General features: G+C 36.9%; 2 protein-coding genes across 2 annotated transcripts; one reads left to right on the top strand and one right to left on the bottom strand.

Moving 5' to 3' along the window:
* Positions 1–27: 27 nt before the first annotated feature.
* CUNH12orf29 (chromosome unknown C12orf29 homolog) lies at positions 28–6,516 on the bottom strand. Its single transcript, XM_050323770.1, has 7 exons — positions 6,388–6,516; positions 4,525–4,642; positions 3,806–3,901; positions 3,297–3,413; positions 2,850–3,044; positions 1,544–1,713; positions 28–973 (listed from the first exon to the last, which is right to left on the bottom strand). The coding sequence occupies exons 1-7, from the start codon at positions 6,475–6,477 to the stop codon at positions 785–787; spliced, it is 975 nt and encodes a 324-aa protein (XP_050179727.1). The 5' UTR covers positions 6,478–6,516; the 3' UTR covers positions 28–784.
* A 159-nt stretch (positions 6,517–6,675) lies between these two features.
* CUNH12orf50 (chromosome unknown C12orf50 homolog) lies at positions 6,676–20,472 on the top strand. The gene is made up of 12 exons (XM_050324829.1): positions 6,676–6,833; positions 8,749–8,924; positions 11,519–11,683; positions 12,899–12,976; positions 13,070–13,183; positions 14,507–14,626; positions 15,652–15,759; positions 17,020–17,127; positions 17,354–17,551; positions 19,010–19,099; positions 19,732–19,823; positions 20,410–20,472. Exons 1-12 carry the CDS (start codon positions 6,676–6,678, stop codon positions 20,470–20,472), a joined length of 1,470 nt encoding a protein of 489 aa, XP_050180786.1.
* Positions 20,473–24,716: the final 4,244 nt, after the last annotated feature.

The raw sequence follows: 24,716 nt of genomic DNA, 5'->3' as shown, positions 1-24,716 counted from the left end.
GACACAAAATAAAGCCAACTCAAAAAATCATTCAGTCTCACCTTTATTATTTATATGCTTTATTGTACTTAATATGCCCTTGACGAAGTTTCTTAATTGAGATGCAGTTGTAAATGAAAATTATTAAGCCATGTCTCTCTCCAAGTACTAAGGATCTCCAAAATAAAACTAGTATACTTTCTATTATTTACTCTTTTTGTCCCAAAATAGTCGAAGTGCCTACAGGATAGAGGGTAATTGGGGTTTCAAGTAATAGCATAATGTTTATGTTAAATAATACAGGGAAAAGTTTTGCCCTATAATAAACTGTTACTACTTTAAAAAAAAGTTATCAAATTTTAGACAAATTCTGGTCCCATCAGAAATATGTTCTTTACTGTAAAGAAACTAGATCCTAAATCAGAATCCTATATATAATAGTGTCATAACAGTTATACTTTTAGAAGTGCAACCTGTGTGACTTTTCCATGTGATTGCGTTCATTGGCTAAGCTTTTAGGACCAACCAGTGATAAACATACTTCTTACACTTAATGTTGACAGTTTCCAGAAATGTGTTCAAAAAAGGATTTTTCAGAAAAGAAAGTAAACATGCTGGAAGATAGAACTCTGCTCTGGCTGTCAGATCTCTATTATTTAAAATTAGTCATTTAAGACAGACTTAAAATAGTACAGTACTTGGGCTGTTGCCTAAGCTAGAAGATTATTTCTTAAGAATTCTGTGGTAGACACAGGTAAGAGGAATGCAGCACACAGGACAATCAACTTAAAAGCAGAAAATCATTTTAAGCATCAAACTTTACATCTTTGAGTCTGTCAAATCTTTGACCATCTAAGTTTGAGAAATGGTGAAACAAACTCTTTGGTTCAAAGTCACATTCATATTTACTTCTATTAAAAGAAATTACAACAGGCTGAGAATTCAGGTATGTCTCTGCAAGTGGCCAGGGTAAATCAAGATGATGGCGATGGAGCTAAAATAAAAAGAAAGAAGATCAGTTCAGCAATTTTGATAGAGCAACACAACAACTTCCAGCTTAGGGGGTGTGTGGGTATGTGCAGATTCTAGGATCCTCTGCATTAGGGCACTTAAAACCATTAATCAGTTTTCTGAATAATATGAGCAACAACGACACACAGAAGACAAACCAGAACCAAAGTGTCGTCTACAGTTTCAGAAATAACACAAATGTGCTAATTACAAAAAACCACATTCTTATTAATAATACTTGTTCCATAAGTCATCAATACAATAAATTAATTTTTAAATAAAATAATTAAGCTTTAAAATTAATGATTCCTATACAGAGAGGCAAGAAAATACTATGTTCTCAACTACTTTGTTAGCATAACGTTGGGAATGAAAGTGTTCAATGTCATCATTGCAGTGATTCAGTGGCTTAACTAATTCTACTCTCATCTCATTTGATGGAGAACGTTTTTTAATAAAAAACTTGGAAAAGACACAAAAAATGAGTACTTCACAATACTTCTCATACTGTGAATTATTGCAGTGTTTTTCACAGGTCTATCCCTATATTTACCTTGATTAAACACCCATCATGGCAGTGCCACACAATTCCTTCAGCTTTACCCTCACTGCAGCTTTCAAACCAAGACCGTATGTCATTTGGCTTTAAAGTAGGTGGATTCTTTATTTCAAATGCTCCATGTGGTACCAGAAGATGTACAGGGTGCTTCTTGCTTCCTAATCCTATGTTTAAAGAAACAAATGTATTCCTGGTAGTTAACACATGATACCTTAAAATTTTTCTCATATTTGTTACTGTGACTCTCTTAAAACTACTCTGTAGCTTTCTATTAGATACTACAACATCATCCTGCCTTTAACAAAACAGTTAAGTGTATTTTTAAGTATCAAATGCAGCTGTCTATCCTCACGTTTTAATTTATAATTATTTATTAAAATCTCCTCCTCCTTTGAATAAAATAAACATGACACAGAGATTTATACAGTTGTATGTTTTGTCCTTGTGGTCACCTCCTCAGTAACCATACTGCTACTGGCTAGTTTTCACACTTCAGATCACAGTCAATGGCACAAACATCTTAGTTCCAGAAAATCTGGCACACCTTCTCATGAATATGGATGAATACTTAAGCCAGGCTGTTAACAACTGCATTTCCTCCTCACTGACTGTTCAACACAAATCTTCATCTAAGAATACAGCTACTAGATTTTTTTTGTTGCAGTTCTTTTTACATACTGGGAAAATGCTTAGACCAGATATGACTATCCTTGCAAGTTATCCTGACAGCAAAGCTCTGACATTAGAACTCACTTGTGCTCATACCCAAATGATTTTTTGTTACAAGGCTTTTAAAGGAAGAAGCCACAACCAAAATTTAGCTTAAATTACATTTCCTTAAAAAAAAATTCCTTTTTCATAATTTAAAAACTGCAACTTATGACTAAGTCTAGGGGCTCTAAAAATGGTTGAATAAAATTTTCTACTTCGAAGGACTAAACAGCATCAGAAGAGCAAGTAATAAAAGTGAAGAAAAGGCACCAAGAAACAATATTAAAGTTATTTTAGTATCTTAATAGTAATATTTAAAACAGCTTTTCCAGTCAAATTATTTTTTGAAAGACTAAAGCAAAGCATTTTTATAGCAACTGAGGTTTAATAGAGATAACTAGGTTCCATGACAACTAAGCTTTCTAAGGTATTTTTGGATGGCTTTCTTCACCTAGCCCTTTCTCTCTCTTCTAAGAAGGTTGCTACCAGAGAACTTTTAAAAAAAATTTACACAAAGAAAATGCATAGTTTTCACTCAAAAATAGCACTAAACAGAAAAAGTATTTAAGCACAGACCATACAAACTTACCATATGGATTTGCATTAATATTAGTCCCAATAAGCTCCAATGTTTGTTCTAGAAGTTCTGATAATGGCACCGGACTGATTTCCAGAAGCCCTGGGTCAGCATGGCGTTTCAATACCAGTGCTATTTCAGCTTCATAATTTATAACAGATGAGTGCCAGCAATACTGCTTGTTATTTTTATCCACAGGCACCCAACCTATGAGAAAACACTGCATTTTACCAAAGTAAACATCTCAAGTTACTAAGTGTGCACTAGACCTGTACATGCATTAAAAAAAAAAAAAAAAGTGACAATTATGCCTTCCCGGATAGTGAATGAATGACATTACAATTCTTTTTTCTTTAATACATTAACTACTATTTTTAACTGGAACTAATTCTAATTCTTTTCAAAATTCACACACCCTCACCCACTCCCCCAGTTTCACCTGTGCTGCATCATAGGTACCTGGCATATGTCCATTTTCATCAGGCAAAGGATTGCCATTAGAGAACTCTAAGTCCTTTGCTGGAATCCAGGTATCTGGAACAGGCTTGAAATCCTCTTCAATATTCCATTCAAATTCTAGACACAGAAATGTGACGTTTAGTTTTCAGCAAACTGTTAGTCAGTTTTGCTTTGGTTGTTTTTCAATGCAATTATTAAAATATCATTGATCTAAACCTTGTTTTACAGACAGTAGTCCCAGTTACTTCATACAAGCACCAACATCTGTCGCACTCAAGTTGTCTACAATTAGGATGGTTTAAAGAAGCATGTAGCCTTCAAGTAGTTTACAAGTTCAAAAACTAACTAAGAGTAAAAAAACAGCTACCTATTCTAGTTTAAAGCTCTCTCAAAGTAAAGAGTGACATTAAACAAATTGGAGCAGGATCACTGACATTTCCTGTGTTAGACTAATTTTTCCAACTGGCTAACTTACTTGGCCAAAAAGAAGGAAAGAAATCTTCACAGACCTTTGCAATCTTTCAGTGAATGCAAGAATTGTCTAAACTTTTTTTCGCCTTGTTTGTTGGGTCTTCGGTCCAGCCTGGCCCACAGATAGGGTCGCCCTAGAGTTTCCAGAGAGAGAAAACCAGCAGGTTACTGAGGTAACCACACCCTGCAGAGTACTGAAATCAACTGTGTAACAGGCAAGAATTGTCAATTGCCACTAGAGAAATTTTATATCCTAATCTGCTACTTAAAGCCATAAATTACAGTATGTGAATCTAAAAATCTATTTTAGATTCTAGATATAGTCTTGCCTACTGTAATACAAAGTTTCTTACAATTTCAGGGAAAGGCAAGAACCCCAGTGATACAGTAAATCACAGTCTTCTCATTTCCACCCCAACTCCATAATTCTATTAATCCTCCCCAAGGAAATTAGACACTGTTATACAAGTCCCAGTGTGCAAGGAAGACTTACTACTAGGACATTTTAAAACTGGAATAGTTCCTGGATTGTCATGTTCACTTAAACCATACTTCATGTATTTTAGAGACTAAAATCTGTAACACCTGTCAGAAACACCTCCTAAGTCTACAGTAACTATTACTTTGTGGTCAAGATGCTTCATGACAGCTGAATTCAAAACAGCTGTAAATAAACATCATACCATGACAGTAGAAACTAAGTAAAGTAAGGCTTCTAGTCAGCATGAGGAATCTGCATACGGGTCTTCCTTATTACCTTTATATGTAGTTACGTAACAGCACGTTCCGTCCACCTTTTCAGTAGGAATTGCATTGTGTATATCTGCTGCTAACGCCTTTCCAGATATAGTTTCAGTTGCCAAAACTTTAAATGGCTGAAAAGAAGACAAGTGGCTACGTTATTGCCTTGCTCTCATAGGGCTCCTTACAGTTGACTTCTACTGATATCTAACACTTATCGACACACACCCTTGTTTCTTCAGAACTTGAGAGTTTGGAAAATGCTCTAAGACAGGACAACCAAGGCAATCTGTTTGCTAATTCTCTCCCCCTTTCCCATTCTTGATTACTATTTAAAGATGATTTTGCTTTCCACTTTAAATAGGGCATATAAACTAGAAGGGTTCCAGTCCAACGCTGCAATAGTTTAAGATGTGCTTTCCTGTATTAGAATGGCAATAGAAATTCCTCATGACTAGCTCTCCCGAACTTTCAGTTTGGAGATGAGAGTCAATAGCACCACGTTAGTGCAATACACAGAGCAGTGGTCAAAAGAATGGTGGCCAAAGAATCCTGATACTAAATACTTAGTATCAGTGCTATCAATGAAATACTTCTGCGCTTCAAAAGAGCAAAGAAATACATGATCTGTGGATCTGAAACAAACAGCCAACTAATAGAAATTTCTAGTAGGATTTTACAGCTTCTCTAACAGTTTCACTACAAGCATGCAAGCAGTTGTGTTTGGATTCAAATCTTATGCTCTACAATCCTCATCCTTCCTTCTTCTCTCCCCAGTCAACTTTATCTTTTAAGCCGGGCACTGTCTTTTTCAGTGGACACAAAGCAAGTCCTTGTCTTGCAGAAGTCTTGACGCAGACTGTAGAATTCATAAAATAAGAACTTTCTACAAGCTTTTGTTACATGTCTGTTTTGTATTTTAGTTATAAATCAGTAACCATTACAGCATATATAAAGATTTTATGAAGACTACATGATAAAGAAAAATTTCAGGGTAGTGACAAAACAATCCCATTGGTTTTATCAGCACTACCACTTCCTTTCTTCCCTACCAGTCATAACCACATTTTATCCTTGCCTGAACTTTGTAAAAAAAACCCAAAATAGTGTGTGCCAGTTCCAGATCTAATACCCTGTTCACTTTTCCTGTATGAAGGAACAACAGTGTAGGGATGTACCCTTACATGACCATTATTGATGGTGCTGGTACTCTGAGCTGAACAATTACATTACTGTCCTTTTGGCAACCATTGCAGCTCTTTGGTCCAGAAGTCAATCGCCAATGGGAGTGAGTCACCCAGCTGGATTCAAGTTCACTACGCAGCTGCTACTAAAACCAGGAAACAAAAGCTGGAGATCTCCAGCTGGTCAGGTGAATGCCACCCCAACCTGTCCACGTCTCGCAGCCTCAAATTAATTATTCTGTCATAAGCCTGATATTCCTTCGACCACAAAACGAAAACAAACAAAAAACCAAAACAAAACAAAAAAATAGACAAGCTCCTTTTTTTCCCTACGAGGCCCACAGGCGGGGATGGCAGGGTGGTTTTACATAGGCTCCCAGTGAGGTCACGTAGGAGCGGCCTTCACTTAGAAAAAGCAAGCACAACATCAGGGCCAACACCTGGATGTACCTGTCAGGAAATGCGTGGGGCTGAGCTGAAACGGCACCCAAACAGCCCTTCTTCCCTGCATTTCAGGGGCAGAACCGCTACCGTGCATTTCGCTCAGAACCTGCAGCCCAACCTGTCGCCACTCAGCAGTGGCCGGGCGGCCCTGACTCGGTCGGTGCTGTGACAACACGCGGCCCAGCGATTTCCTCCGTGCCCAGCCCCGTCCGCCTGCCTCCCGCTCCCCCGTCCCCTGCCGCCCCGGGCACCTGGCGCTCCCTCTTGGCCGACGGCTCCTTCTTCACCTCGGTGACGAACAGACAGGGCACCTTGCGCTGCACCGCGCTCCGCCGCCTCATGGCCGCGGCCGCTCCCGCAGCGCGTCTGCGCCGCGCCGGCCGCGCTGCGCCACGGGAAATGGAGTCCGCCCGCCGCCGCCTGGCGCGCTGCGCAGCGGCCGAGGGGCGGCGGCGCGGCCCGCTCCCTGGTGGCTCCTGCCCGGCCCAGGCCAAGGGACAGCTTCGCTTTGCCCCGCCGCAGCTCCCACTCCTCCCTTCATGGGTCCAAGGTCCTGCCAGGAGCCTGCTCCAGCGCGGGCTCTCCGCAGGGTCACAGCCTCCTTAGGGTACACCCACCTGCTCCGGTGCGGGGCCCTCCACGGGCTGCGGGTGGATCTCTGCTCCACCGTGGACTTCCATGGGCCGCAGGGGCACAGGTGCCTCCCCATGGTCTGCACCGTGGGTTGCAGGAGAGAATCTGCTCCAGTGCCAGGAGTCCCTTCTCCCTCTCCTTCCCTGAGCTTGGTCCTAAGGGTTCCTACATAAACTCTCACTCCTCTCTCTGGCTGCTGTTGCCCAGCAGGCTGTGGTATCTTTGTGGTGTCAAAGATTTGTTTCCAAGACCATAGTTCCATCAACAAGAAGTTGGGTATTATTTAAGCACCACTAAATGTTTGTTGTTTGTTGGTTTGTTTGTTTTTTTTTTTCCATTTTACACTAAGGAAGCACTAGAATGGGAGACACTTTGAAACAGTTTTTCTATACATTTTTGGAAACAATGGAGATAAAGGAAGATGTTCAGCCTGGACAGATCATGTAGCAGCATCATGCTGATGTCCCAAGCTAGAGGAGCAGTTGGCAACTGTCAAAATGTAACATTCCATCCTGGCTAACAACTGCTTTCAGTTCAGTTCAACAGTTCAACCACATGGAGAAGGTACCACATGCTTCACTCAGCTATCTTTTGTTTTAGCTACACTGTCCATCTGAGTTTCATTTCATCTGAAGGTCCAGTATTTGAAGGAAAACTACTGCTTTCAGGATAAGATGATGATTTTCCCGACAGCTGATAGCATAGCTTTAATTCAAAGAAATACTTACATTCCACCTGGTAAAATCTGGGGGTGGGTATGGGCTCCTGGTTATTGCATCCATTTTTAAGGGTCAGTGATTTAGGGGTTAATGCCAGGGAGATGGGCTTTGACTCCAGATCCCAGTGTGTCTCATGGGATGGCCCAGTTGTAGTGACTACATTCCAAAAGTTTTGGAGATGTTGCTCCTAGACAAAGCTGTTAATATCTGGAACTGGGAGAAACCTACCTCCCAATATTCTAATATTTTCAAGTGTGGCTTTGTTTATGTTTAAAAAATGACACAAAAAAATAATTCAGAAGTAACTGCCAACCTGGCATTTACAGGTCTCAGCTGAGATGCCATTCACATCCAGGGTATAAACCTGAGTTTACATATCCAGGGTAATGTTCATGAGCACTTGCCTCTTTGAAATTACGAGTTTATCATATGCTTGAGAAGGGTACCTCATCTTATAAGGATAAATGAATTGCACCATCAGAGATGATGCTAAAAACTGTAAACTTTAATAAGACAGTGATATAGAACAATAATTTTATGTATTTCTAACAAAAGTGATTTGTCATGAAAGTACTATCTCTGCAGTTTTATGCAGACATTTTGGCTGGTGCTACATTGATCAACAGAGAAAGATCAGCAGTGTATGTATGAGTAAAGAAACAATAATTAATCAAATCCATGTAAAGAGTTATTATTCCCATTAGGCTTTTGTTTGTTATCTATAAAAACAGCTGAAAGATGGTGAGCAGTGTGATTGCAACAGTCTCATAGTGTCAATTTCCATTTCTTTTTAATTTTTTGTTGGGAATCTTTCTGAGTTTTGTTTCTTACCCCACATTTCCCCATAGACCCATGTCTTTTAATAGTAAGACAGTACTAGTGTAAGATTTGCACTTGTACAGCACATTTAATTGGAGATTGATCTGATTTTCCCAATGAACAGGAAAGAAAACTCAACCACATGTCAATTAAGTGACTAATAGATTTTTTTTCTTCCCACTATCTCATGAAAAGTCTGCAGTAAACTAAGTAGACTGCCTTACTCCTCTTCTAATCTAGGAAGGGTTTTACATCATCAAAACCTGTTTGACCTAACTCAAGATAACTTTAGACCTATATGGAACTTAAGATAACTTTCAGGATAATTTGAAATGTTGTAAACTATCAGAACATAGTCCCACAAAATCTTGGTCATATGTTTACAGCAGTGTGAACTGTCATATGCTCAGTCCAGTGTTCGCATTGTGCTAATTGATTTAGTCTATTTTTGACTGTTATACTTGCAATACCTGAAAACTGTTTTCTCTGGCAGCAAAACTACAGCAAGTTCTCCTGTTTCTGGGAGACAGAGCCCGTAGGCTGTAGGAGGATAAGCTGTGACTTCTTTCACAGAAAACCTCGTAATATAAATGGACTTTATTTGCCACCAAGTAACAGTGAGTAAAAATATTTTCTCAGCAATTTGTTCATTAGAGTAAGGAAATAGACAAAAATGTGCTCCCAGCATTTACTTTCAGTGCTTATGTAATATATAATAAGGTCAAGAAATTGACCATGGTGAATGTTGTGGTTTTGCCCAGCCAGCCAGCCCCTGGGGCTGAGAATGGTTTTGTCCAGGTGAATTTCCGGACAAGAAGTCAATTAAAATTTTCAGTAACACCTTTGCTAATTACATCTTTAAGAAAACGGAAGAGAAGGTAGATTGCGCAGTTAAAATTAGGGGCAGCAGCCATGTAGAAAAGGCAGCGGGCCCAAGGAGGGCCAGGCCCCCTCCTCTCCCGGCCCTGGGCCAGGGGCAGGTGTGGCACTGAAGCACCCCCTTCTCTTTTGTAAGAGAGTGAAGAAAAAAAACTTTAGAAGACTGGTTGCCTGGACGAAAAACCGCTGCAGAGAAATTCCAGCGAAGAAATAAGGGACTTCCAAGGTCAAAACTGGCAGCCGGAGGAGAAAGAAGAACTACGCGAAGGGGGGATTGTTTCTCCCCCTTTTTTGCTCTCTCCCTTCAGCAGGGAAAAGACTGAAAAGTAATCCCTGTTACGAATCTTCTTAGTGACATGAAAGATGAAGTCACAAATGGCAATTTAGGTGCTGAGATCCTTGGAGTAAAAATGTTGCTTAACTTGTATTTTTGATAGATCTCTCTCACAGTTAAAGTGGTCAGTATGCAGGTAATCATTTAAGACAAATTAAAAGTAGCGTATGTGGTGGGGGAGGAGGTTCATAGGGACACTAATAGCAATATTTGTTGATAGAGCAGAACATGTTGTATGGATGAGACGACCCTTGAAGAGGTAACATCAGATTACAGTGCTGTGTGTGCAGATATATTTCCAGTTCATTGTTTTGAATAAAATGTTCAGGCTTGAATATTGATTGCATGCTGCTGAAGTACAGTAATAGTGTGTAAGGCAGCACACTTCTTTGTGGAAACCCCCACCATTACAAGTTGGGTTTTTTCCCTCAGCCTTCTCTAAGAGGAGCTCTTGACTATCAGGAGTCCTGGTAGACAGCTGGAACCCAAGACAGTGTAAGAGTCCAGAGCAAAGAACCAAGAAGCAGGAGTGAGGGGAGCAAGTCAACATGAAACCTTGTGTTCCTGAAATTCCCTCAGAAAAACATAGAGTGTCATATCTGGGCATGTGCAGCTTAACTAACCACACAGGACCAAAACAAGAACTTGGGTGCTGTTTCTCTGAGTGCCCATATTGCTTTTAGCACAGTTCCCACTTACACAGGGTAGCCCCACTTTTAAGTGTGGTGAGGGTTCACAGACTATGCCCAAGAGGCACTATGGGCAACATCCAGCAACCAGAACTAGAAAACAGACACAATTCTTTGACTTTTTATTGCATTATGTACAAATTCAAAGGCTGTTTGCTCCACATTGCAAATACTAAACCTGCATTTATTTTTGCTAATACTTAGAAATGTTGTTAAATTAATTTAATTTTGTTTTGGCTTTTACTACTTGGAGCTAATAATATCCTGTTCTGGACAGTGAAAAAGGCACTGTGAAGTCATTGTTTTATCTTTCATATTTCTTACATGAGATGCAACAAATCTGATCTGCAATAGTGTTATTAAAATGGGTTTAATATGATATACATGCTGCTCATAGGCAAGCAAGAGATGCACAAGAATAACAACAACTGGAATAATAGAAAAATGCCCACACTTTCTTTTAAACTGGAAAATATATCCAACTTCAATATTTTAATATAATGCACAGAATCCTGATTGTATCTATAGTTGCAAATAGGTCAGCTCGAACAGTACAGAGAGACTCAGCATTTTACATCATTTATCTTTTCAGTCCATTGCATTTCCTGGCTGTTGGAATATGTTATCCCAGTACCGAACCCATTTTGGTGCAAACATTATATATAGAGATAAATTCCTAATAATATATTTTCTGATTTTCTTCTAAATAAGTGTAAATTATTTTTGTGAAATACATATTCCTTGTAAAAATCTACATTTTGTACCTAGTAAAGAGAGTTGATAGGAAAAAAAAATGTCTGCAAGTTTAAAATGGGCAATTCTGTGCTTAGCATTGCTAAATTCTTCAAAACAGATACCATGGAGCTGATACAACTTGCCTGTTATTCAGCATGTTTAAAATATTTTCATAGGTGGGATCCTAAACTCACTCACTCACTTCAATCCAGGAATGATTAATCACGCATTTCTCTATCTTGTAAATGTCTTAAAAGGGATTGGAAGAAAGAAGGTTGCTGACTCAAATTAATCTATCCACCAGCTGGAAGAGATAAGCAGCCTTTTTAAAATAACTTAGTGATAAAAATGTTCCTTCAAAAGTCTATTCAGCCGTGCCTCCTCTGTCCATTCAGAGGAGCTAGTTACTATGTTTTTCCTACTTTCTGGAGTTGGAAGGTGTTCTCTTGCCAACCTCTGCACAAGAAAATACCTAGTCCTAATAAGGATGTCAAAAGTATACCTGCTAGTGTGAATGTGGATGTGATATTGTAGTTCACTCCTAACAAAGTACGTCTAATGTTCTTGTTTGCAGATGTCCCATTAAAACAGGATATCCAAGGAGGGATTCTGTTTCCAGCCCTTCGTCAAGACTCACTCAGAAATCAAGAGAATATTTTATTACCAATTCATCCTCCATTGATTATAAACCTCAGTGATGAAGAGGATGATGAAGAGGACGATGGAGATGAAGAGAACAGTATACAGTCTTTTTTCTTTCTTTTATAAGGAAGTTAAATGGCTTTTGTCAACTCTTGCAATGCACTTCACAACTGATTTATTATAATAACCACTACATTTTTGTAAAGGAGTTGTTGACAAGTAGTTTTCAGCTAATCCTTAAAATGTTGAAACTGATTATTGCCAGATGTGTTCAAGACATTTTTTTCTAACTCCCTTGTATTTTTTAGTATATATTTCAATAGTGGTATAATTCACATACCTTTTTTTTATTAAATAAAGTTTAAAATGCAATCCACAATTCAGATGGCCATCAAAAACTCATCAAAAGTTTGGGATGAAATTACAAGCTTAGAAGTTACTTCTTTTCTGGGAAACAAATTTTTGAACAAGGGCTGTACACACTCATCACTGAAGGTGAAGGTTTTTTACAAAAGATAGTTGTGTGAGTTCAACATAATTTCATCAACTGATTTACTAAACTCCACAAGCAGTCTAATTTTTTTAGAGGAAGTTATTCTTAAATCTAGTGAAGAGAATCCATGTAAAACTCTTCACTAGTTTGACTGAATGTTTATGTGTGTATATATATATATATATATGTTAATATAGTTGAATGTTTGACTGTATCTCAGAGATATGAGATTCACAGGCAAGGAACAAATTGCACTTTCCTGGAGAGTGAAAAGTAAGAGAATGACCTGTTCTCAGGTGTGCACTCAGCAAATTGCTGTACTGCTTCCTAACGTTTTCAGTCTGAATATGCCACATTAACTCAAACAATATAGAAGGCAGGGCTTTGGTAATCTTCAGAGCCTTAACTGAGAGAGTTAAGGAGCACTCACTTCACCAGCTCTGCTAGCAGACATTATAGAATAGTAACTTTTGGCAGATGTTTTGTGACAAGCACTCTCTGGTGACATTTTGAATCAGATTTCCTTTTCGGTTTTTGGGTGTAAATGAAGGATTATTTTGAAAATGAATACTGGAGATGCTCTTGAATTGTTTGAAATGAACAAACATTTGCTTCTTAATATATGCTTTAACAGCAATTCCACTGTACATGAAAATACCTAATGTTGAGGAGCCATTTTTTTGTCTGGAAGCAGAGGTTGCAGACAGAAACAAAAATAACCAATGACAGAAATGAAAGTAATTATGGTATTTGATTATTAAGAAATATTGAAGATATTTGTATAGTTATCTTGTAATCTTTTGCAAATATTTCCTACAGATGTTTCTAACTTGAGGCCCAAGACTGTTGCAGATATTGAAGAGGAAAGAGCAATAAGGGATATATGCTATAAATCTGGTAAATATGAAATTAGTCACTCTTTTCCAAACAGCAATGCTGCCAATACAGTAATCTTTGGGCCTTTCCCCCCCCCTCTTGGGGCATGTTTAGGAGAGTATTATGGGATTCAGAACCCTCACAAACACCAATCAACAAAAGCTGTGTCTTCACCTTGGCAAGATGAGCTACTACCCTTGGAAGCTGCTGAACAAAACTTGCAGAAAGGCAAGTACTTTTAATTTCCTTGAACTGTGTTTACCACTTTTAAAAGGGCTGTAACAGGGCAAACCTATTACATAGTTTGCACCTCTTTCCCTCTTTTTAAATTTAGTGAAAATAAAACATTACAAAGAACATATTTGTATTTCTAAGCATATAGCCAAACCACTTCACTAATTTTTACCATATAGATATATAGATATAGATTAGATACATAGATAAATATATAGTTGCTCTTTTGTGACTACCTGCATCAATTGTAAAGGGAAAAGGTAGAAATGGGCTATTAAGCCAATGTGTACTTTCCTTGCATGCACAACATAGCTCTTTCGTATAATTTTTCTTCACAATCAAGATTTATGTTGTCTAATTTTAACCATCCTAATGTTAGGAATGTAGTTTTAATTTCTCGTCAAGGCTCTCTGTTGTAAGTTGAGAGGGACAGGAACTCTTATGGGGCTATTGTAGGCCACATCATCAGATGTGCCAAAGGAAGGTGAGATGAGTCACTTTGCCAGAGGTGCTCTACACTCTCTGCTGACTGCCTTGGGTGTCTAGATGGCAAAATGTAGTGATAGTGCAAACTTTTCTATAACTAAATTTAGATTAAGTAAATACCCCCTTTTATAAGAAAGGAACAGAGGAGTTCCATTTTGTTTCAAATGCTGGGCTTTATCCTACATAGTTAAGGTCAAATAAATACAAATTCATAAATATTTACCATAGTTACTATGTTACTTCATTATTTTCTTCTGTTTTCTAAGTTTAAAATGTTTGTTATTAAAGTAGTTTTGATAAGCTATTTCTAACAAGTATATAGATACATTTAGTCTACAGATAAGGGAATCAATAACAAATACATAAACATAGCTTTTAAGAAGTGTGTTTATTTATCATTAGACACATTTGGAGAAAAGGATAGACATGTTTCCCCAAAGCAGTTTTTCATTTCAGTTTTCTGAGGCTTTAACTGCTCTGATTACATGCATCTTGAAAATGCCATAAATTCATTCAGTAAGGATTCAAAAATATGATTCATGGAAAGTGAGAAACTCATGAATAAGCAGGTAGTTTATAGCTAGGTCTTTACTTTGATGCTATAGTCTTCTTTAGCCTATGAATTATGATATTATTTTAGAGAACATGAAAGTTATGCATCAGTTACACTAGACAGGATCCAAACAAACAATAAAAGAGAAAGAAGGTTATGAAATGAGAGGTTAAGAGAAATTGCACTAATCACTGGCTCATAGAGGTGGGAGAAGGAGAATGTCAGTACCATTCCCTGGGCTTACCCACAGCTAAATATTCTTTCTGTTGCCTTTTCAGGTGATGGTAACACAATTCCTACAAAATGTAATAATGCAAGAAAAGAGAAAGAGAGTTCAGAAAGGAGAGTACCAATAGAGAGTACTCCCAGAAAGGATCATAGATCCTTTCACAATGGAGGTAATATACTGTAGCATCAGCTTGTCATTGCTGAACATCATGTGGTAAATAAAATAACCAAAGATGCATGCATTAAACTTCACCACTTTACGTTTGAGTTATTCTTTGTTCTTTATGTTCTAGACACTCTTTCTCTTGCTGCACCATTATTTATAACAATCAAAAACCACTGTTTATGATCATGTATTATGCTTATTTTAGGATTATACTGAAAAAAATCCTTTAAACTGATTAAATTGATTTTTTTCATACTTAATTTTGAGAAAGAAAGGATTCTATGGAGTTACAATAAAGCAAGTGTAGAGATGCACACAAGTTAAAATGTTTTCAAAAACAGTTACATTTGTGAGACTAGCCCTAGCTATATGTTTTTCAGTTTTCCTACACAGAAATAACAAAGCTGCAGTCCTGTATCTTGTGTAACAGGATCCGATCCCTCTGCATAAGCTTGGTTGATGTTGATGAAGACACAGTGTTTTGACCCACTGAGTTCACTATTGAATCATGTCAATAAAGCTGAAGAATTCTCCATTGTCCTTGAATTTACTTAGTACTTAGTGGTATTCAATCCATTTTCTTCATAAATATTTATTAGTGGTAAAAATAGTAGTAATTGTTGTAGTATTCTTTTTTTCCCCTTATATTGTCGATGCACTACCATGCCAGGGCTACTTGCTCTAGCTTGGAGCAAACTGGTATGGGTCTTGTAGCTCCAGAATTTTATTGCACAGTAAACATGTGACCTTTATATACAAATGTGTCTTTTAAACATTCTTTATGTCGATATAAACAGTTACCAGTGGGAAACAATTCAATAATTAAATCTCTGTTCACACCTATACATATTTAAAGCTTTTTTTTCTTGTTTAACTTTGTAGGCCTTATTGAATTATCTGTTTGGTTGGTTGAACTTTTTTAATTGATTTCAACTAAAAATATACCATATAAAAAGCAGATTCTGCACTGTTCACCTTTCTCAGGGTGCTTCTGAGTGTAGATAACTTTTTGAGACTCCTTTCCTCCAGGAGGTGGTGGTCCTGGGACACAGAGGAACACATTTGTTGATGGGAACAGATTTGAGACATTACCTTGGGAAAAAGAACGAATTGCATCCAAGTATTCCAATGTGAAAGGTACTTCATTATTATATGTTTTCAAATTTTTATATTAGATCATTTTTGTTCCTCTGTAAGTGTGGTGGGCAGTATATATTTTGTGTGAAACCAATCTGAAGTGAAATTTTCCATTAACAGTGTGATTTCTTTCTCTTCAAGATTACAGCAGTCATTGTATGCTATGGTTCAGTTCTGCTTTTTTAGCTAGTTTACATCCTCTGTTAGATTCAGTGTGGGCAGTATTAGTCCCTGAGTTACTAAAATCTTTGATGCTCACGTGATGCACTTTCCACTTCTGTCAAGTAAAACAGATTTCACTGTAGGTGGCGTCTCACAGAACATGGGACTTAATAGAACCAGTAAAAATATAGTTGCACTTGTGATAAAGTGTGCTTATTAAAAACTAGTCCCAAACAGCAAATTAAAATACAAACACTGAAGTACCTTGATCATAAGCTTCATTCTTTTCCCAAAGAATTTCAGAATTTATTTGTCAATGTAGAATATATATCAATTTGATTATTGTAGGTAGATTGTTACCTGGTTATTTATTGGTAGTTTTAGAGTAAAAAGAAAAAAAAAAAACAACAGATTTTTTTCTTTAATCTACCCCATAAACTAAAGAAAAAGTAGAGAATTTCTGCCACATTCTGGCCTGAAATGAGAGAAACTGAAAGTGTTTACTTACATTACTGGGAGAAAAGGAAGAACAAAGCCACATCTTCCTGAAGAATAGAAGGGACTAGGAGAAGAGCACTGTGGTTAATTTATACTGAAACTTTCCTTGTGAAGTTCTGTTTGTACTTTGAAGTGAGCTTACGTATGTGACAAATGCTATTGCTATTTTATTCTCCTCATTATGTATTTTGTTATGTTCATGTACTGCCCATGTTCAGGATGTACCTAGATGCTACAGGCAGAAATCATTCATAGTTCAACCAGGAGTCCTTTGGTGTGCATGGGGTGGTCTCCATGGGCTCAACTACGGGTGTTCTAGAGGTCCACACATCACCTATGTAGTGTAGAGAAAAGATGATCTGGTCTTTGGCTGTAGAGTTAATTTTTGAGTTGGCTTTCAAGATTTCTTCTGCTAGAGAAAATAGAGTCATTTTGGTGAATGGTACTTACAGAATAATTAACATGCGAAACCATGTTCCACCCAAGACAACCCATGTATGAAGTGGGAGATTATGTTTTCAAAACACCACAACACTTTTGGATAACAACATATTGTCTACTTTCTAAAAAAGTAAATATGTGTTATTTTTAATTTGTCAGAGACAAACCACACTGAGCTGGTAAAGAACCATCGCTGTAAGGAAGTAAAAGAAAATAAATGCATTTCTGAGGAGCCAAGGAATTCAGCTAATACAGTAACTGGCAAAGGTATTTGCAGGAAACTGCTGGTTTATTCATATCTATTTACTCAACTGTGAGATGATTTAGCACTACTAGTTAGTTTCTGTTCTTAGTGTCAGATGTGGACAGTCCATATTTGGATTGAACTATCCACAAAGAACATTTTTTTAATCTTGTTGTCTAGCCTCTAGTCTCTGCAATATGTCAAATTTTGAGTTATAGCACAACTTTTTGTTTGCATTTTCACTTTTAGGAATTCAGACTTTGGACCCTAAAGTAAAACCAAGGTACCAAAAAAGAGGTCAAAGTAAGAATGATGAAACTGCTCCTTCCAGTCCTTATGGGAAAGAAACTGGAAGATACACTAATTTAAATTCTCCAGAACCTCGACGATCAGCATATGTAGTCTATCGTACAGTCACTCAAAAACCAAAGTTCAATGGATCTACAGGTGGGCTCTTGCTTACACAAAATTCTTAAAATGCCTGACTGTATTGTGCTGCATTCAGTTGTGTCCCTGCAGGTAAATATGTTATTTATGCCTAAATACAGGTATGAGTAAATTTGATTAAGCATAATTTTGACAAATAGGTCTCAACTGTATTCATAGACAGAAATGTAAAGATTTATAAAGATTTATTTACAATTTGTCAGAAAGAAAATCCACAAACAATAATTGAGTCACCTTCACAGCAGGAATTCATGAATGCAGTGATGTATTGATGTGCTGAAATATACAGTTCCCCACTTTTACAGCATCTTTTGTGTGATTTATTCTTTTCAAATATTTAGTAAACTTTATTAAGGTTAAAAAACCTCCACTTTTAACTTCTTAGTTTATTCCAACTACTGATAATAGAAGAAGTAATTTTGCAGTAGAATTTATGTTTTGTCTCAAGAAATGTTTCTTATTCAACTTTTATTGTCCCAGTAAATTATGAAAAAATGACCTTGCTTTACAGAGTATAATTCCACAACTAGGATTTCACCAGAGTTTTGATTGCTATGGATTTCTATTTATTTTCATTATTTAGGGTTATTTTTCATCTTGAATAAACAAGGGTTTTGGTCTTATTCAAACTTCTCTTACCTATTTGAATAAAGTAGAAATTTTTGTGATTTATATTAATATTATTTTTCACATTAATTATGTTGGACAGAGGACTGAATCCCTTCCTCCTGCCATTCATGCAGGATGATAATTTCCTTCATCTTTTTTTCCATCTTTGAAATACTCTACCCTCCTCTTGATGATACATGCTATGTCATTGATTTGACAAGAAACCTACAGGTGGGATTCTGAGTCTTGCATCTTTCTGTCTGGCAATCTGTTTTGAATGTAACCCTGATTTTACAACTTTATTTTTTATGTTTCTAATAGAAGCTTTGTACGTCATTTGGGCATTATTTGCCTTTCTACATTCTGTGTCCACGGTTTCCCTGAATAATTGTATTTTTTTCATCTGTTACTTTGTCAGCAAATTCAGTGGTAAATAATTTAAATAATCATAAGTTAAGAAAGCGATTTTGTCTTGCCAGTTTCAGCCATCTTTTGAGCTGTATTGAATCTCCATCTTGAGGTGCCTTCCTGTCTTAATTTCTAGTAACAGGAACTTCCTTCAGAGTAATGCCTACTTTAAGTGGAATAAAGTTGAGTGAAATGAATTCCAACATCACTCCTTAGTCTTGAGGACAAATATCTGTGTCTTTTTTTGGTTTTTTTCTGAATGTTTTCTTTCATTAAATGTGAACAGGTTGGTATAGAGATAGAGAGAGGACATTCTTAATGTGAAGAGTGCATTTTATCAGATTTCCAGGTTAAAAAAGGATAGAGCATTTCAGAATAAATAGTAATCAACTTTTTTGTCATAAGAGCAGCTATTAACATTTTTACTGCCTTTCTTTCCAGCAGTACCTGAATCATATGGTCAAAAATGCTCAAAACAAAAGAATCAGCCTGACACCAATAGGAGATTTTGGACACAAACAGAAAACTATGGTAATACTTACATGTTGTGTATAAACTGAAAATTTTAGGATAATTATTAAATTAATAATTTGAGTTATTGAATTAAAATGGAACTCACTCATATTATTATTAAATTAATATTAATACAATTAATTTTTAATCAAATTTTCTAGAAAATTAATTGTGACTAGGCACCAGACTCTGAGGCACAATCTATGGTGTAGCACAAAACCATAATATAACCTTGTGCTATATTGTGCTAAAACATATGTGCTAAAACATCACTATATTATGGTGCTTTCATAAACAGGAGGTTGGATTATGGATTAGTTTAATCTAGAAACAATTGATGCCTTTGAGAAGATCTTCAGCACAGGAACATTCCCGTTGTTAAAACTAGCAATGTCCATGGCAGAACCAACTCATTTGGAAGATCCTGTGAGCATCATGGAAATGCTGCAATATTACAAATGATCTTTAAAGTATTAGAGAGAGAGTCTGTCTTTAATAATAGCTTATGTTTCAGAGGTGATATATGATTCACCTGATGCATTCATTGATATTTCAGCTAATGAAATATTTAATTCACATATCACACTACAAGAGTCTTTCCTGAAATTGTGTCTGAAATTAAGAAACAACATGTATGTTTTTCCCTACAGGCAAATATACTTCAGGATCTTCTAATTCACCAGCTTGGAGAAAAAGAAATCCACAAGCAAAACCCATCTCTAAGTTTAAAACAACCTCTCAGGTAACTGAGAGAAATGGTTACAATTCGGTATTTTTAGGAGAAGTGACATATCTCTCCCCACCTAGAAAACATTAAAGTGCTTGTAAGACTTGCCCAGTCAAAACTTGCAAGATTCTAATCAATGTTAAGCAGACTGAAAGAGTAGTTTTGTTTGTTTGCAGACATGTACTTTTGCCTCTGTAACTACCTTGTGATTTCTAAATTTTTTTACAATAGTACTGGTATGAAATCAAAATGTGTACCTGCCTTTATAGTGGAGCACTTCAAAAGGCAGGTTTTGGATCCTAGCACTGGACAAACACAGTAGAGACTATACGAGTGTGGCCTTTTTGTTTCTCTGCTGTATTGTTTATGAAACATCAGCAATGGCTGAATGATGATTACCTGACATCCAAATTCATGAAAGGACTAAGGCTACAAAACATTCACAAGACACTCTAAGGAACATTAATGCATTTTAAAACTGTCTTGAAAGCAGAGATTAGAACCTCTATCTCGTTTTTACTTCTTAAAATGTTTCTGAAAGAGCATGTAGTTTTACTCTACTAAATTATGCACAAAATGTTCTGTATATCTATTTTGACAGCAGAGCCAAGAAGATGTGGAAGGGAATAGAAAAGGAGAAAAAGAAAAGTCTAAAGGGAAATAAAGAGATTATCAGCTGGAATACACGAAGATGATGAACCTGCAAAGTCCAAGAAGAAGGTGTAGGAAGTACGCTGTAATGTTTCTAAGATGGCAAAAAAATTTAAAAAGTATGCTCTGCACAGTCACATATAAAGATGTTTAATACATTCACTAAGTTTAATCCATTGTGAAAATTTGGCAGTTGAAGTTATTTTTAGAGATTATGGCTGTACACCAGAAGACTGAGAGTAATAGATGTCCATAGAGAGGAAAAATATCCCTAAGCAGAGTCTTCCCATTTTTTATTCGACAGATGTTTAAAGGCAAAATTCCTAATGTGAATAAATACTATTAGTTTTACTTAGCAGTTTCAGAGGACTTTTGATGTGAACAACAATCAAATGTAGCTGTTCTGGTGTAAAAGCCATATTCTTAGATGGCTTAGCTGTTTGCCAGATGTCTGGAGGCTCAGTCTGAATTTGATCTTGAAATTTTGCTATTTTAGCAGAGCAACAGAACTGTGTTACAAACTTAATGAACTTCACAACAAAAGTCTCAGAATTGAATGAAATATGTATTTGCACACATTTTAAACTAAAATATGAAGAGTTGGGTAATGACTGGGAGGAAGACTAATAAGAAGGGTACTTTATTGTTGCTTCCTGGAGAAACAAACCTCATGCTGAGGTCTTACATATATGTGATTTCATATCTTTGTCTCAGATGTTTTTTTTTTTTTTTTTTTTTTTTTTTGTATTTGCCTCACCTTTGGTCATTCTTAGAACATAATCAATTTTGGAGAAGAACCCTTCAAACTTCTTTCTGTAACACTGATAATTACTGTCCAGTAATTATCTTGGTGGCACCTGTAACTGAGTACGAAAGCACAGCCTGGGAGTCTTTTCTTCATTGTGACTTCTCAGAGCATGATATAGATCAGGTACCTTCCAGGGTACTTCTAGATGAAATTATTCTATCATTCTATGATAAATATAGTCATACATTTCTCTGTCCTACTTCACTAAAAATATCTCAATAATGGAATAATTTTTATTCTATTCTGAAATTTACATTTCAGTAATTTAATTTAAGAAATGCTGTAGTGATTATAAACATTATGCAGTTAGGCATCACTTTTCTTAACTGAGAGAAGAATAGAAAACCCTTTAGTTTACATAAGTACAAGTGTACAAAACAAACAAGAAACACGTTTTTAAATCAAAGACTAAGTTTGTTGAAAATGTTCTCCCACCTTTAATTAAACACTGCTGTGCTGTCTTGTGCTGCATGTGCAGCCTGTTGGCTCGTGCCACGTAGATGCCTTACCGCAGAAGAAAATCAACCAGCTCCTTGGAACAGGGGAACCTGCAGGCAGCTCCTGCTTGGTACAGGTGATTACACCCCCTGCCTGGCCTCACCTTTATTAACCAGTGCAGCAAGAAGTTCTCAGGTGAACGTCCTTTCTGTTTGACAGTAGGAATGAGGAATATAGTTGGCTTCTTTGGGAAAATCCTGTAAGAGTTCCAGTGACCAGAATGGGGTAACTTTTCCATGGATGGGATCTGCTGGTTATGCTGGGCTATGGTTAGAGGTCCATTCAGTGCTACACAGCTTGGGGGTCCCAGCATCTGAAGGATCATATGATTATCTATGCTATCTTTATTTTCTTTTTAGTGTGGTCTCAAAAAAAACCAGGATCTTAAGAGATGCTTCATAGAATCTGAGCACCTTACTAACTGGGATCATAAACAAAGCATCTCCTAGTTCAACTTTATCCACCTCCCTGCCCTGAAAAGCCAATCCAACAAGCCAAAGCCAAAAGAAAATAATTTTCTGGCATCTTAATGTGCCAACATCCCAGCAAGTGATTGGGCTAAGCGTCAGGCCCAGCTCAAGGGAAAGACAAAGAAATGCAGGAGGAGAAGAAGGATGTGGCCATGAGGGCAATTTTTAGCTGATCGGGGTTGTGGAACCACAGCCTCAGTATATTACCTTTTCCCTTTTCACTGGAGCTTCCTGTAGAGAAATTACAAACATTGTTCTCTTAATCATCACTTGTTCACAGGAAGTCACAGATGCTAAGAAATATGTCACCATTGTGCACTAAATATATGGCTCAACAAGATAGTAACAGTTCCTGTGAGGTGTTAACTGCTCGTGATGAAAATCAGAGGAGCAGAAAGAGATCAAGTGCTTTGAGGGATCAAATTCTTATTTAAGATTTCCCTTTCACAGCTTCAAAGACACTAAGGTCCTTTAAAATAATAAAAATATATGTGTGTTTTCCAGATCACAGGCATTTTACCTATTATATTTTTTAATCCCCTCTTGCTTAGTCTTCTTTGTCATTAGGGCCTCAGAGAGGAGCCAAAGGAAATTGAGGATATTCAGCATTTCATGCAGTGAGGCCCTAAAGATTGCATTTCTATATTTTCTCATAATCACTGTATGACAGATCCCCCACACTTATTTAATTGTACAGTACTTGAAAATAAGTCCTGAGATAATGAGCCAAACATCAGAGGCAGAGGGCTACTGAGGTAGAGTTGAATTTGACCCAGTATTAAGTATGCATGGCCATAATCTGCTGCTGAATTGAAAGGCCCAGAGGAAAGAAGTGATTTGTTGCTTTCACCCTATACATGTTAAAATATGCTAATGCTTTTCCAAATGGTACTTCTGAAAACACATCAGACTTCTAGTCTAGGTGAATCATATTACTTAGTAAACAGAATAAGTGGTACTATCTGTATTTTATCGAAAGTTTGCAAAGCTTTTAGTCTGAGGTCCTGCACTCCTGAACAAACTTACATGGCTAAATTAAAACCATTAACTACTAGCATCTTAGCAGCACTAATAATTTAAGTAGACTGTTTATTAGTTAACTCAAAGTCCATCTCAAGTTAACACTGGAATGAGAAAAACATTGGTGGTTACAAAATAAAATCCTAATTAATATTCCTGGGAATAGTAGGCATTGTTTTAAAAAAGAATGATTTTCAAAGATTAATATCCTTGTTGTTGATGTTCACGTATGATCATAGAATCATAGAATTATCAAGGTTGGAAATGACCTCCAAGATTATCAAGACTGAGGCTTATTAATGAATTTCCCTTGTAAGGATAAAATGTGCTTCTTACGTCTTCACAACTCTTTCTGCCCCTGAGAAGGATCTTCAAGGCAGATTTTGAAGATTATAATGCCTCACAGGAGTATGTAACAAGCACAACATACTGTAACATGACCCATGGTAATCCTATTGACTTCAACACTATTCCTGATATTCTAAAATTCAAGCATATCTTGATTGATCACAGGAGAGTAGCTTCCAAGGTTTTCATTGCAGTATGCATTGCAGCCTGCCAAATTCACGTTGCTCTTGGAGATGAATGAGGGATGTAAAATGTAGCAAGACTTTTAACTTTGGAAGCAGAATTTGCGAACTGGGGAAATATAGTAGAGAATTGTATGGGGAACAATAAATTATGGAAATGAGACAATCAGTTGCAAGTAATAAAAATTAAATAAAAAAATAAAATTTGCAATTAAACATGCCTTGTACCTGCTCTTTCAGTTGGGCAGTGCTAATCAAAACCTTTGTTTTGTTGCCGTATAAGTATGGTGAAAAGTACTCTTTAGTTGGAGTGCTGGTGAAGGGAAGATAGAACTCTTGGATAGTGGATAGCTTGTGCTCATAACAGACCATTAACATTCAGAAATTAAATATTTGTTTTGAGGGAGTTTTAGGTTTATTCCATCATGTTTATATTCTGTAGGTCTTTCTCATTGGCCAAAGCACACATCAGCAAGAATAGTGTCATTACAGTTTGGACAAACGGATTGCTGAACTAAACACTGATACTGCCAGCTGTCAAGAGAAGTCTTAAGTCTGTTAAAGAAGTAAAGCTGAATAGTGTGTGGCCATATTTTTGTGTCTAGTATAAGGAATTGAAAAATACGATAAAATATTTTGCAAAATACTTAAAAAAGAGTCTTTGGAAGAGGGAATTGTTCAACATTTTGTGAAGTGACAATGGTGTATTTCATAGTCAAAATGCCACATGATAGTGTTGCTGAGATTCCTGGTACTCTTAACAGTAAAATTTCCTTCAGGTAAGGCAGCTGCAATGTTTCAATTCTGGAACCTGGCAGATGTTTAGCATTTCTTAACTTGAGGCCACAAGATACCTGCTGTTTGATTTAAGGCGTTAGAAAAACTACCCGCATGGCTTGAACTGAAGTTGCTGTAGAATAAATAGCCACAA

The sequence above is a fragment of the Myiozetetes cayanensis genome, unplaced genomic scaffold (assembly GCF_022539395.1).
Source record: "Myiozetetes cayanensis isolate MyiCay16 unplaced genomic scaffold, myiCay2020 scf3, whole genome shotgun sequence".
Taxonomy (NCBI): Eukaryota; Metazoa; Chordata; class Aves; order Passeriformes; family Tyrannidae; genus Myiozetetes; species Myiozetetes cayanensis.
This window is presented reverse-complemented; position numbering and strand designations above follow the sequence as displayed.

Excerpts from the sequence above, each read along its gene's own strand:
- CUNH12orf29 (XM_050323770.1), bottom strand. The coding sequence starts at position 6,477 with ATGAGGCGGCGGAGCGCGGTGCAGCGCAAGGTGCCCTGTCTGTTCGTC. Across the intron at positions 3,414-3,805 it reads TTCACTGAAAGATTGCAAAG|AATTTGAATGGAATATTGAA; the intron begins GTCTGTGAAGAT and ends TTCTGTGTCTAG. Across the intron at positions 1,714-2,849 it reads TATTAATGCAAATCCATATG|GATTAGGAAGCAAGAAGCAC; the intron begins GTAAGTTTGTAT and ends CTTTAAACATAG.
- CUNH12orf50 (XM_050324829.1), top strand. The coding sequence starts at position 6,676 with ATGGGTCCAAGGTCCTGCCAGGAGCCTGCTCCAGCGCGGGCTCTCCGC. Across the intron at positions 13,184-14,506 it reads TGAACAAAACTTGCAGAAAG|GTGATGGTAACACAATTCCT; the intron begins GCAAGTACTTTT and ends TTGCCTTTTCAG. Across the intron at positions 19,824-20,409 it reads AGTTTAAAACAACCTCTCAG|CAGAGCCAAGAAGATGTGGA; the intron begins GTAACTGAGAGA and ends CTATTTTGACAG.